Here is a 14715-nt window from a genome sequence, read left to right on the forward strand (position 1 = left end):
CGTAACGAAGCAACTGCGTGCCTCCACGTGGCAAGGTGTCGGTGATTAGCCATGTGTCCAGACTCGGTGATAATAGACGACTAATTGAAATTGACCTGTGACCTACATTTATAGTGGACAAAGACTCCTTAAGCTCCAGTAAATTTGATCATTATTAACGCCCTCTCGTGAGCGTCTATTGGCATACAAATAATACACACGTCTATAAATATCAAATTACACAAAATGCGTCACACCTCCCTCTGTAAAAGAAAGAAAATCTGATATTCAAATCAGATTTTCTTGAACATTGTTTATATTTTACTCTAAATTTTTTTTTAATTTTTATATTTACGCAATTTTATATTTTTTTTACGATATTCAAGAAAACTAATTTGCTCATTTATATACATTATTAGAGTGTCAATTGTTTCAATTACAAATTGCTCTAGACAAAGCATCTGCGCAGATATTATCAACCCCACGTACATGTTTAATATTTAGATCGTACTCTTGCAAGATTATACTCCAATTTAACAATCTTCTATTCTTGTTTTTCATTCTATTTAAAAATACCAGTGGATTATGATCGGTGAAAACAGTTAAGGGTTTCGCACATGTAGAGACATACACTTCAAAGTGCTGTATAGCCAAAACCAAAGCAAGGGTTTCTTTCTCTACCGTAGAATAATTCCTTTGACATAGATTAAATTTCTTTGAAAAATATGCGATTGAATGCTCAATACCGTCGCTGTCTTGTTGCAAAAGTACGGCTCCAGCACCCAAATCACTCGCATCTACTGACAATATAAATGGTTCATTGAAATTTGGTGCCTTCAAGACTGGCACTGTACACAATAAAGACTTAACTTTTTTGAAAGATTGCTGACATTCCTCCGACCATAAATACTTTTTGTTTTTCTTAAGTAGGTCAGTAAGTGGCACAGTAATGTCGGCAAAATTTTTCCAAAATTTCCGGTAGAAACCTGCCATTCCAAGAAATCTCAACAAACTTCGTCGATTTTCTGGAATTGGATATTGAACAATACTCTTTATCTTAGCCTCAATGGGCGTTACATTACCATCACCTACAACATGACCTTAATAAACAACTTTGGCTTTTCCAAAATCGGTTTTAGCTAAATTGACTGTTAAGTTGGCTTGCTTTAAACGAGCAAACACAATATCTAAACTCGAGATGTGTTCTTCCCAGAAATCATTATATACAATAATATCATCAATGTAAACATCAACATTCTTCAAATCACCTTGACAAATATTCATCATTCTTTGGAACGATGCCCCGGAATTTTTCATTCCAAAAGGACATACAGTGTATTGGTATAAAGCATCGGGCGTTACAAAAGCAGATATTTCTTTTGCTCGTTCCGTCAATGGAACGCCCCAATAGCCCTTTAATAAATCGCATTTAGTTATGTACTTAGCATCGCCAATCCGATCGATACAGTCATCCAATCTAGGTATAGGATATGAATCAGTTTTGGTTAACGCATTTACCTTTCGAAAGTCAGTACAAAAATGAACTGAACCATCAGGTTTAGGGACGAGGAGGCAAGGCGAAGCCCAGTCACTCTTACTTGGTTCAATTATATTATTCTCCAACATGTACTGTACCTCTTTGCGGATTTTCTCCAGTTTAACAGGATTAACTCGATATGGATGCTGCTTGATCGGGGTAGCATTGCCAACGTCTACATCATGAACGAACATATTAGTTCTGTTAGGAACATCAGGAAATAGGTTAACATATTTCTGTTACAAACGCACAAGATCATTTTTTTTCTCATCTGACAAGTGTTTCAATTTAATATCAAGATTAGCTAGAATGCTTGAATTACTTAACTTCATTTTATAATCTGTTTTTGATTCTTCAATTGAAGTATCTGCAAAATGGTTTACTTCGGTTTTCCTTGCATGTACAATCAAAACTTCCTGTGAAGCATCTCTGGCGTGATAACTTTTCAACATATTTATATGACACATTTGTGTAGTTTTTCTACGGTCTGGTGTTTCCACCACATAATCAACGTCACTAACCTTTTTAAAAACTTTATACGGCCCATGATACCTAGCTTTAAGTGTGTTATTAATAGTTGGCAACAAGACTAAAACTTGCTCACCTGGATCAAATACACGGTGTTGTGCTTTCTTATCATACAGGAACTTCATTTTAGCTTGAGCGGATTTCAAATTCGCTTGAGTCAGTTCACAAGCCCTACTCAGTCTTTTTCTGAATCTAGAAACATAGTCGAGCAAATTTAGACTGCCAGGATCTTCACTCAACCAATTGTCTTTTAACAACTTTAGTGGACCACGAACAGTATGACCAAACACTAGTTCAAATGGACTGAACCCCAGTGATTCCTGGACAGATTCTCTTACTGCGAAAAGCAGCAGATTGACTCCCTCATCCCAGTCTTTATCATTTTCAAAACAATATAGTACGGATCATGTTTTTCAGAGTGGAATGAAATCTCTCCAGAGCACCCTGCGACTCTGGGTGGTAAGCGCTGGATCTAATTTGCTTAGCCCCAAGCTGACATACTACATGTACCTGCTGAAATAAACCGGACATAAAATTCGTACTACGATCGGAATGTATTTCTCTTGCCAACCCAACCAGAGTAAAAAAATTGATTAATGCTTTAGAAATTTTAGCAGCGGTAATACTGCGCAGCGGTATGGCTTCGGGAAACCGGGTAGCTGCACACATAATAGTTAAAAGGTACTGGTTACCAGACTTTGTTTTAGGCAAAGGACCAACACAATCAATTATTACACGGCTAAAAGGTTCATCAAAAGCCGGAATTGTCTTTAAAGGAGCAACAGGTATAGATTGATTTGGCTTCCCAACTACTTGACAGGCGTGGCATGTCTTACAAAATTCTGAAACATTGCTCTTAATTTTAGGCCAATAGAAGTGTTTCGCAATTTTATCAAACGTCTTATTGATTCCCAAATGTCCGTCCATTGCAAGTCCATGTGCCATTTTAAGAATTTCATTTCTATAACACTTTGGGACAACTATTTGGTGTCGTACCAACCAATCGTCAGAAGCAGACGCTATGGGAGAACGCCACTTTGTCATAAGGACGCCATCATTAACAAAATATCCTCTAGGGACTTTATCCAATTCAGAATCAAGAAGTGCCAAGTCAAAAAGGGAAAGTAATTCCTCGTCACTTCTCTGTTCACTAATTAACTTATGTTTAGACAAGGATACATCAATTTTCTCATTGGGATCGCCACTTTTCAATTCAGCATCAATTTTGCCGGAACACTCACTGGCAGGAGGCTTCTCATTAACGCCTTCTGGCAAGTCGCCCATGAATGTTTCTGACAAACCAATTAAGTCATCCACCGACTGTTTAACACTATTATTCACTTTACTGGCCCTTTTAGCCATTGCCCGCGTCACAGCACAAGAAGGAAAAATACCAGGAATATCCTCTAAAATTTGTTCAGTGCTTACCAAAGTGACAGGCTTCAATACAACTTTAGGATCGGCAACAACCTTACCACCAGCCAAATCATTCCCTAATAACAAAGAAATACCGTCAATCGGCAACATAGGTCTGGTTCCAACGACAACAGATCCGGACACTAAATCTGAAATGAGATTAACTTTATGAAGAGGTACATTAATAAAACTGCCCTCAATACCCTGTGCAATAATCTGTTCCCCGGTGGACGTACTCGAATCTAGAGCTAAAACCCCCTCTAACAATAAAGATTGAGTCGCCCCAGTATCACGAAGGATTCTAATGGGTACACGTTCAATACTCTCAGGCACAGACACAAATCCCTCAGAAACGAAGGGTTTAAATTCATCTCTCACCACACAAGAATAAGATTTACTATTAAAGTGTCTCGATACATTAATATTAGGCAACTCACGATGGCCTGGCTGAGAAGAAACAAATGCATTAGGTGTGGCTTCATCCCTTTTCCTTTTCAATGAATAACAATCTGACATAACATGTCCAAGTTTCTTACAGTAATTACAAGTGGGACTAAACGAACGTGAAAATTTAGATCTAGCCCCGGACTGACCAACTCGCTTTGATGCCCATGCTGTAGACTCCGAGGCAGTACTAGTTTGTTTGTTTTCGGCAGTCTTCGAAAGATTAACATTCTGCTGAGTTTTCTTAGATGCAAAACCTTTATTCCTCTGAGAAAATGACTTGTGAGTCAAAGCATAGTCATCAGCGACAGTGGCCGCCCCATGTAAACTCTCAACCTGCCGCTCATCTAGATAAGTTTTAATGTCGTCACGCACACAACTTTTAAATTCCTCTATTAGGATCATTTGCTTTAAGTTATTAAAATCGTTGTTCACATTTTTTGAATGGCACCAACGATCAAAATACACCTCTTTCTGATGTGCAAATTCAACATGTGTTTGGTTACCCAACTTGTTATAATTTCTAAATTTCTGATGATAAGCCTCTGGTACTAACTCGTATGCTTTTAATATGGCTGCTTTAACTTTCCCATAGTCCGAATATTCATTTAACGGAAGTGCAGAATATGCTTTCTGGGCTTTACCCTTTAAAACACTTTGCAATAGTAAAGACCACATTTCTGTCGGCCATTTTAAATTTACAGCAACTTTTTCAAAATGTTGGAAATATTTATCAATTTCGTTTTCATTAAATGGAGGTACCAGTCTTACATGTTTACTCAATTCGAAATTGTTAGCCCTAGACTCCAATTCCAATTCTTTCATCTGCAACATTATTTTAAGCTCTTTATTTTTCATCTCTAGTTCTTTGTCTCTCGTCTCCAATTCCTTAAGTCTAATTTCTTTTTGCGTTTCAATTTTCATCCTTTCAATATCTAATGGACTTCGAAAGGTTCGTACATCTCCAACGATTCTTGCGGTAATTTATCATTATCAACCAACCTCTCAACAACAAGTCGTTTAATTTCATGTTTACGCATGGACGTGTTAGCATCAACTTCCAACTGATCAGATAAATCAAGTAACTCTGTCTTCTTAAATTTTTCTAATTGATTGAGGGAAGGTGTTTCAATAAAACTTGTAATGTCCATTTTGATACCTCGCTTACAACTTGGATGTATATATAAATAATTTGAAAACGCAAACTACGTTTATAATTTATTCGCTCCCGGACGAGCCCCCACTTCTTGTTACGGCCGAGTTTGGGTCTAAAGTCGGATGACGGACAGACTGGAATCTTTCCGTTGACCCAAACCCAAACAAGGGGTTCGCAACAAGAAACGACATGTATTCGTGTAAATAAATATAGTGCGCTCACGAGGTATCAAAAGACATTAATTCAAATGAACAATAAATTCACAAATTCAGCATAATACAATAACAGTGTGGTAAGACACACAAAATTAAACAACGCAAGGAAAATACATTTACAGTCGCCTGGAGTCATAAAATGATATGGACACTAAAATACCTAGTTTCAAAAGTCAATCTTTTCGGCGCAAACATCGCGTGGCCTAATCTTCGGCTGGCTTCGGCTCGAACAATTGCGACGTGATGGCTGGACGGCAGTGAGTTCTTGTAAATCTTGCTGAGAGAGAGAGGATGCAGTTCTTACAAACGTCCGTGGAATGACATAGTGAAACTGTACATTGTCTTCAATTCAGCTTGACGTGAAACAATCTGTCTTTGAGAACTCGTAACGAACTGCGTGCCTCCACGTGGCAAGGTGTCGGTGATTAGCCATGTGTCCAGACTCGGTGATAATAGACGACTAATTGAAATTGACCTGTGACCTACATTTATAGTGGACAAAGACTCCTTAAGCTCCAGTAAATTCGATCATTATTAACGCCCTCTCGTGAGCGTCTATTGGCATACAAATAATACACACGTCTATAAATATCAAATTACACAAAATGCGTCACAGTGGTACACTGTAGGCAAGCTCACAATTGTTTCATTATGTTTTATGTGGTACACTAGGCAAGCTCACAATTGTTTCATTATGTTTTATGTGGTACACTGTGGCAAGCTCACAATTGTTTCATTATGTTTTATGTGGTACACTAGGCAAGCTCACAATTGTTTCATTATGTTTTATGTGGTACACTGTAGGCAAGCTCACAATTGTTTCATAATGTTTTATGTGGTACACTGTGGGCAAGCTCACAATTGTTTCATTATGTTTTATGTGGTACACTAGGCAAGCTCACAATTGTTGCATTATGTTTTATGTGGTACACTAGGCAAGCTCACAATTGTTTCATTATGTTTTATGTGGTACACTGTAGGCAAGCTCACAATTGTTTCATAATGTTTTATGTGGTACACTGTGGGCAAGCTCACAATTGTTTCATTATGTTTTATGTGGTACACTAGGCAAGCTCACAATTGTTTCACTATGTTTTATGTGGTACACTAGGCAAGCTCACAATTGTTTCACTATGTTTTATGTGGTACACTGTAGGCAAGCTCACAATTGTTTCACTATGTTTTATGTGGTACACTGTGGGCAAGCTCACAATTGTTTCATTATGTTTTATGTGGTACACTAGGCAAGCTCACAATTGTTGCATTATGTTTTATGTGGTACACTGTAGGCAAGCTCACAATTGTTTCATTATGTTTTATTTGGTACACTAGGCAAGCTCACAATTGTTTCATTATGTTTTATGTGGTACATTATAGGGAGGCTCACAATTGTTTCACTATGTTTTATGTGGTACACTAGACAAGCTCACAATTGTTTCACTATGTTTTATGTGGTACACTGTAGGCAAGCTCACAATTGTTTCACTATGTTTTATGTGGTACACTGTAGGCAAGCTCACAATTGTTTCACTATGTTTTATGTGGTATATCTGTAGGCACATGTCCTTCTTACTGCATACAATGTTTGATCACATGACACAAGGTGAAAGGAAAGAAATGTGTGCAGTACTAGAGAATTATACTTCAAAGTGTGCTGGTACACCAACTCCGCTTGCCTTGGAAAATGGTAACATAATATCAGCAGTACAGTTCACCAGGTTTCCAACCATCAAGTAAGTATCAGTCTAAACCACAGATAACCATGTAGGTCTTTTAATATGAGTACTTTATAAATTATATATCAATACAATAAGATTGGAATTTTTCAAATCTTTAATCTGATTTTAAGGCTTTAATGTAAAACAGTATTACAGCCAAAACAAAGTCAGCTTAGACGTTCAGTTGTGAGACATGACAAAATTTACGGTGCCAGCGATAGATTTCGAGTATGAAAGAACAAAATAAACGCAATCAAAGGCGCCGACCACGCGCGTTGGAAATAAATAGAACATGTTGCGACGAGAAATCTCACCTGCATCTTTCACTCACGCAAACGCACACACATGCTATTTCCGTATCTACTTTTACAGAGATGAATATTGCATTCGAGTTGAGTTACTAGTAATTACAAGCCTGATTTACATTTTTCTTGTAGTGTTTTTTGTCAATGTATTAAATATAAGTGTGTTGGGAAATAGCATAATTATATTGCGTCAGTGAAAGAGGCTGGTGAGACTGTGTCACAATGCGTTCTATTTACTACCAACGCACGTGGTCGGCGCCTCTGATTGCATTTATTTTGTATTTTTATTTTCAAAATGTATCACTGGCTGTGTTTTTTTTATTACGTCTCGCAACTGAACGTCTAAGCTGACCTTGTTTTGGCTGTAAGATATATGATTTCATGTGTTATTGCTACACTGCCATGATTCCATGTGTTATTGCTACACTGCCATGATTCCATGTGTTACTGCTACACTGCCATGATTCCATGTGTTACTGCTACACTGCCATGATTCGGTGTGTTACTGCTACACTGCTATGATTCCATGTGTTACTGCTACACTGCCTTGTTTTCAAGTGTTACTGCTACACTGCCATGATTCCATGTGTTACTGCTACACTGCCATGATTCCAGGTGTTACTGCTACACTGCCATGATTCCAGGTGTTACTGCTACACTGCCATGATTCCAGGTGTTACTGCAACACTGCCATGATTCCATGTGTTACTGCTACACTGCCATGATTTCATATGTTACTGCTACACTGCCATGTTTTCATGTGTTACTGCTACACTGCCATGGTTCCATGTGTTACTGCTACAATGCCATGATTCCATGTGCTACTGCTACACTGCCATGATTCCACGTGTTACTGCCACACTGCCATGATTCCACATGTTACTGCCACACTGCCATGATTTCATGTGTTACTGCTACACTGCCATGATTCCATGTGTTATTGCTACACTGCCATGTTTTCATTGTTACTTCTACAATGCCATGATTCCATGTGTTACTGCTACACTGCCATGATTCCATGTGTTACTGCTACACTGCCATGTTTTCAAGTGTTACTGCTACACTGCCATGATTCCAGGTGTTACTGCTACACTGCCATGATTCCATGTGTTACTGCTACACTGCCATGATTCCAGGTGTTACTGCTACACTGCCACGATTCCATGTGTTACTGCTACACTGTGTCGCATACGACTTGTTTACCACTTCAGTGTGACTGAGAGTGTTCTAGAACCGTACTGTGTCTGGGTGGAATTTTTAGAAGTTGGTTGAATAGGTAATAAGACACTGTAGAAGGCAATAGAAGGTAATGGAACATTCTAGAAATTTGTAGTAAGTTCCAGACTCATTATGTATGCTGATGTAATGGTCTATTTATAGACAGTGTTGGTATATATAGGGGAGTTGTTCAGCACTGAGATCAGATCGGAGATCTCGTTGAATTGTATTGGAGTTAAAGTATCTAGTTATTGGAGTAGTGGAGTTTTACCGCGTTATTGTACTTGATGTTTGCAGAGTATAATAATACCAGTACCAGTTGAAACCTTATCTGTTGGCTCCGTGTTCGTATTTTATCATCGCCGCCAGGGAAGTCTTTTTGTTACTGTTGCCATTTTGGTATTTGAACCATCACACCTGTACTATACCAATTATGGTAATATTACGTTGCGTGTGACACACTGCCATGATTCCATGTGTTACGGCTACACTGCCATGATTCCATGTGTTACTGCTACACTGCTATGATTCCATGTGTTACTGCTACACTGCCATGATTCCAGGTGTTACTGCAACACTGCCATGATTCCATGTGTTACTGCTACACTGCCATGATTCCATGTGTTACTGCTACACTGCCATGATTCCATGTGTTACTGATACACTGCCATGATTCCATGTGTTACTGCTACACTGCCATGATTCCATGTGTTACTGCTACACTGCCATGATTCCAGGTGTTACTGCTACACTGCCATGATTCCAGGTGTTACTGCTACACTGCCATGATTCCAGGTGTTACTGCAACACTGCCATGATTCCATGTGTTACTGCTACACTGCCATGATTTCAGGTGTTACTGCTACACTGCCATGATTCCAGGTGTTACTGCTACACTGCCATGATTCCAGGTGTTACTGCAACACCGCCATGATTCCATGTGTTACTGCTACACTGCCATGATTTCATATGTTACTGCTACACTGCCATGTTTTCATGTGCTACTGCTACACTGCCATGATTCCACGTGTTACTGCCACACTGCCATGATTCCACATGTTACTGCCAACACTGCCATGATTTCATGTGTTACTGCTACACTGCCATGATTTCATGTGTTACTGCTACACTGCCATGATTCCATGTGTTATTGCTACACTGCCATGTTTTCATTGTTACTTCTACAATGCCATGATTCCACATGTTACTGCTACACTGCAATGATTCCATGTGTTACTGCTACACTGCCATGTTTTCAAGTGTTACTGCTACACTGCCATGATTCCATGTGTTACTGCTACACTGCCTTGATTCTATGTGTTACTGCTACACTGCCATGATTCCATGTGTTACTGCTACACTGCCATGATTTAATGTGTTACTGCCACACTGCCATGATTTCATTGTTACTTCTACAATGCCATGATACCATGTGTTACTGCTACACTGCCATGATACCATGTGTTACTGCTACACTGCCATGATTCCATGTGTTACTGCTACACTGCCATGATTCCATGTTTTACTGCTACACTGCCATGATTCCATGTGTTACTGCCACACTGCCATGATTTAATGTGTTACAGCTACACTGCCATGATTTCATGTGTTACTGCTACACTGCCATGATTCCATGTTTTACTGCTACACTGCCATGATTCCATGTGTTATTGCTACACTGCCATGATTCCATGTGTTACTGCTACACTGCCATGATTCCAGGTGTTACTGCTACACTGCCATGATTCCATGTGTTACTGCTACACTGCCATGATTCCAGGTGTTACTGCTACACTGCCACGATTCCATGTGTTACTGCTACACTGCCTTGATTCTATGTGTTACTGCTACACTGCCATGATTCCATGTGTTACTGCTACACTGCCATGATTTAATGTGTTACTGCCACACTGCCATGATTTCATTGTTACTTCTACAATGCCATGATACCATGTGTTACTGCTACACTGCCATGATACCATGTGTTACTGCTACACTGCCATGATTCCATGTGTTACTGCTACACTGCCATGATTCCATGTTTTACTGCTACACTGCCATGATTCCATGTGTTACTGCCACACTGCCATGATTTAATGTGTTACAGCTACACTGCCATGATTTCATGTGTTACTGCTACACTGCCATGATTCCATGTTTTACTGCTACACTGCCATGATTCCATGTGTTACTGCCACACTGCCATGATTTAATGTGTTACAGCTACACTGCCATGATTTCATGTATTACTGCTACACTGCCATGATTTCATGTGTTACTGCTACACTGCCATGATTTCATGTGTTACTGCTACACTGCCATGATTTCATATGTTACTGCTACACTGCCATGTTTTCATGTGCTACTGCTACACTGCCATGATTCCACGTGTTACTGCCACACTGCCATGATTCCACATGTTACTGCCAACACTGCCATGATTCCATGTGTTACTGCTACACTGCCATGATTTCATGTGTTACTGCTACACTGCCATGATTCCATGTGTTATTGCTACACTGCCATGTTTTCATTGTTACTTCTACAATGCCATGATTCCACGTGTTACTGCTACAATGCCATGATTCCACGTGTTACTGCTACACTGCAATGATTCCATGTGTTACTGCTACACTGCCATGTTTTCAAGTGTTACTGCTACACTGCCATGATTCCATGTGTTACTGCTACACTGCCTTGATTTCATTGTTACTTCTACAATGCCATGATACCATGTGTTACTGCTACACTGCCATGATACCATGTGTTACTGCTACACTGCCATGATTCCATGTGTTACTGCTACACTGCCATGATTCCATGTTTTACTGCTACACTGCTATGATTCCATGTGTTACTGCCACACTGCCATGATTTAATGTGTTACAGCTACACTGCCATGATTTCATGTGTTACTGCTACACTGCCATGATTCCATGTTTTACTGCTACACTGCCATGATTCCATGTGTTACTGCCACACTGCCATGATTTAATGTGTTACAGCTACACTGCCATGATTTCATGTATTACTGCTACACTGCCATGATTTCATGTGTTACTGCTACACTGCCATGATTTCATGTGTTACTGCTACACTCCCATGATTTAATGTGTTACTGCCACACTGCCATGATTTCATTGTTACTTCTACAATGCCATGATACCATGTGTTACTGCTACACTGCCATGATTCCATGTGTTACTGCTACACTGCCATGTTTTCAAGTTTTACTGCTACACTGCCATGATTCCATGTGTTACTGCTACACTGCCATGATTCCATGTGTTATTGCTACACTGCCATGATTCCATGTGTTACTGCTACACTGCCATGATTCCAGGTGTTACTGCTACACTGCCATGATTCCATGTGTTACTGCTACACTGCCATGATTCCAGGTGTTACTGCTACACTGCCACGATTCCATGTGTTACTGCTACACTGTGTCGCATACGACTTGTTCACCACTTCAGTGTGACTGAGAGTGTTCTAGAACCGTACTGTGCCTGGGTGGAATTTTTAGAAGTTGGTTGAATAGGTAATAAGACACTGTAGAAGGCAATAGAAGGTAATGGAACATTCTAGAAATTTGTAGTAAGTTCCAGACTCATTATGTATGCTGATGTAATGGTCTATTTATAGACAGTGTTGGTATATATAGGGGAGTTGTTCAGCACTGAGATCAGATCGGAGATCTCGTTGAATTGTATTGGAGTTAAAGTATCTAGTTATTGGAGTAGTGGAGTTTTACCGCGTTATTGTACTTGATGTTTGCAGAGTATAATAATACCAGTACCAGTTGAAACCTTATCTGTTGGCTCCGTGTTCGTATTTTATCATCGCCGCCAGGGAAGTCTTTTTGTTACTGCTGCCATTTTGGTATTTGAACCATCACACCTGTACTATACCAATTATGGTAATATTACGTTGCGTGTGACACACTGTCATGATTCCATGTGTTACTGCTACACTGCCATGATTCCATGTGTTACTGCTACACTGTCATGATTCCATGTGTTACTGCTACACTGCCATGATTCCAGGTGTTACTGCAACACTGCCATGATTCCATGTGTTACTGCTACACTGCCATGATTCCATGTGTTACTGCTACACTGCCATGATTCCATGTGTTACTGCTACACTGCCATGATTCCATGTGTTACTGCTACACTGCCATGTTTTCATTGTTACTTCTACACTGCCATGATCCCATGTGTTACTGCAACACTGCCATGATCCCATGTGTTACTTCTACAATGCCATGATTCCATGTGTTACTGCTACACTGCCATGATTCCATGTGTTACTTCTACAATGCCATGATTCCATGTGTTACTGCTACACTGCCATGATTCCATGTGTTACTGCTACACTGCCATGATTCCATGTGTTACTGCTACACTGCCTTGTTTTCAAGTGTTACTGCTACACTGCCATGATTCCATGTGTTACTGCTACACTGCCATGATTCCAGGTGTTACTGCTACACTGCCATGATTCCAGGTGTTACTGCTACACTGCCATGATTCCAGGTGTTACTGCAACACTGCCATGATTCCATGTGTTACTGCTACACTGCCATGATTTCATATGTTACTGCTACACTGCCATGTTTTCATGTGTTACTGCTACACTGCCATGGTTCCATGTGTTACTGCTACAATGCCATGATTCCACGTGTTACTGCCACACTGCCATGATTCCACGTGTTACTGCCACACTGCCACACTGCCATGATTCCACGTGTTACTGCCACACTGCCATGATTCCACATGTTACTGCCACACTGCCATGATTTCATGTGTTACTGCTACACTGCCATGATTTCATGTGTTACTGCTACACTGCCATGATTCCATGTGTTATTGCTACACTGCCATGTTTTCATTGTTACTTCTACAATGCCATGATTCCACGTGTTACTGCTACACTGCCATGATTCCATGTGTTACTGCTACACTGCCATGTTTTCAAGTGTTACTGCTACACTGCCATGATTCCATCTGTTACTGCTACACTGCCATGATTCTATGTGTTACTGCTACACTGCCATGATTCCATGTGTTACTGCTACACTGCCATGATTCCAGGTGTTACTGCAACACTGCCATGATTCCATGTGTTACTGCTACACTGCCATGATTCCATGTGTTACTGCTACACTGCCATGATTCTATGTGTTACTGCTACACTGCCATGATTCCATGTGTTACTGCTACACTGCCATGATTCCAGGTGTTACTGCAACACTGCCGTGATTCCATGTGTTACTGCTACACTGCCATGATTTCATGTGTTACTGCTACACTGCCATAATTCCATGTGTCACTGTTACAATGCCATGATTTCATGTGTTACTGCTACACTGCCATAATTCCATGTGTTACTGCTACAATGCCATGATTGTCATGTGTTACTGCTACACTGCCATAATTTCATGTGTTACTGCAACACTGCCATGATTTCATATTCATTTTTGATGGTTCCCATCTGTTTATGTAGAATAAATATATTCTTTTCTTTTTTAATTTTCAGATCATTTAAAGCCTTAAATCTTGTGTCACATCTAAGACCCCATCATCACTCCGCCTCCAATAAAAAGAATGCTGCAATAACTAACAGTCCATTTATTTATTCACCAATACAACCAAGCTCTCATGATAGAAATGTACCGAGTACTAAGTTAGGTAAGATGATAATAATATACTGTCTTCCATGTCCCAAGTGATGTATGCAGGTGATACCAAATAATTGTTGCTGGAATATTGGACAGTTATATCTCACTGCACTATTATTATAACAAGCAAGAAAACATGTATAATAAAGCACAGTTCCTCAACACCCGGTTGGGAAACGCTAATACTTCTTTTGTCTCAATGCGTTTGTCAAATTGTTTATTTATTAGTCCATGTGAGCGCAAGCCTACTTTGCTATTTACATAAATTAGCATAAAATTAGCATAAAATTAGCATACAGGAGCCTTCTTGATTCACATCTACACATGCGTATACACTTTGTTTTGATTTTTGCTACAACACAAGAGACCTTATATTATTTACCGAAATGTGGGAAAACTATGAGGATTTTGTTGACAACAGTGATATCGATTGGAGCAATATATTAAAAGAGGGACCAGAGTATGTTGCTGCTGATGCATGAAAGAAGGTGACGGCAAAAGAGACATCAACGCGGC

The 14715-nt window shown here is 39.7% G+C and overlaps 1 protein-coding gene across 1 annotated transcript in view; it reads left to right on the top strand.

The window, feature by feature from the left end:
• Positions 1-14715, top strand: part of LOC102803969 (trafficking protein particle complex subunit 9-like) — a 187138-nt gene that overhangs the window by 51271 nt on the left and 121152 nt on the right. Inside the window, exons 9-10 of the mRNA XM_085508182.1 lie at positions 6832-7008; positions 14058-14209. Coding sequence (XP_085364308.1) covers positions 6832-7008; positions 14058-14209 — 329 coding nt within the window. The remainder of the gene's footprint in view (positions 1-6831; positions 7009-14057; positions 14210-14715) is intronic.

The sequence above is a fragment of the Saccoglossus kowalevskii genome, chromosome 14 (genome assembly GCF_978046115.1).
Source record: "Saccoglossus kowalevskii chromosome 14, keSacKowa6.1, whole genome shotgun sequence".
Classification (NCBI taxonomy): domain Eukaryota; kingdom Metazoa; phylum Hemichordata; class Enteropneusta; family Harrimaniidae; genus Saccoglossus; species Saccoglossus kowalevskii.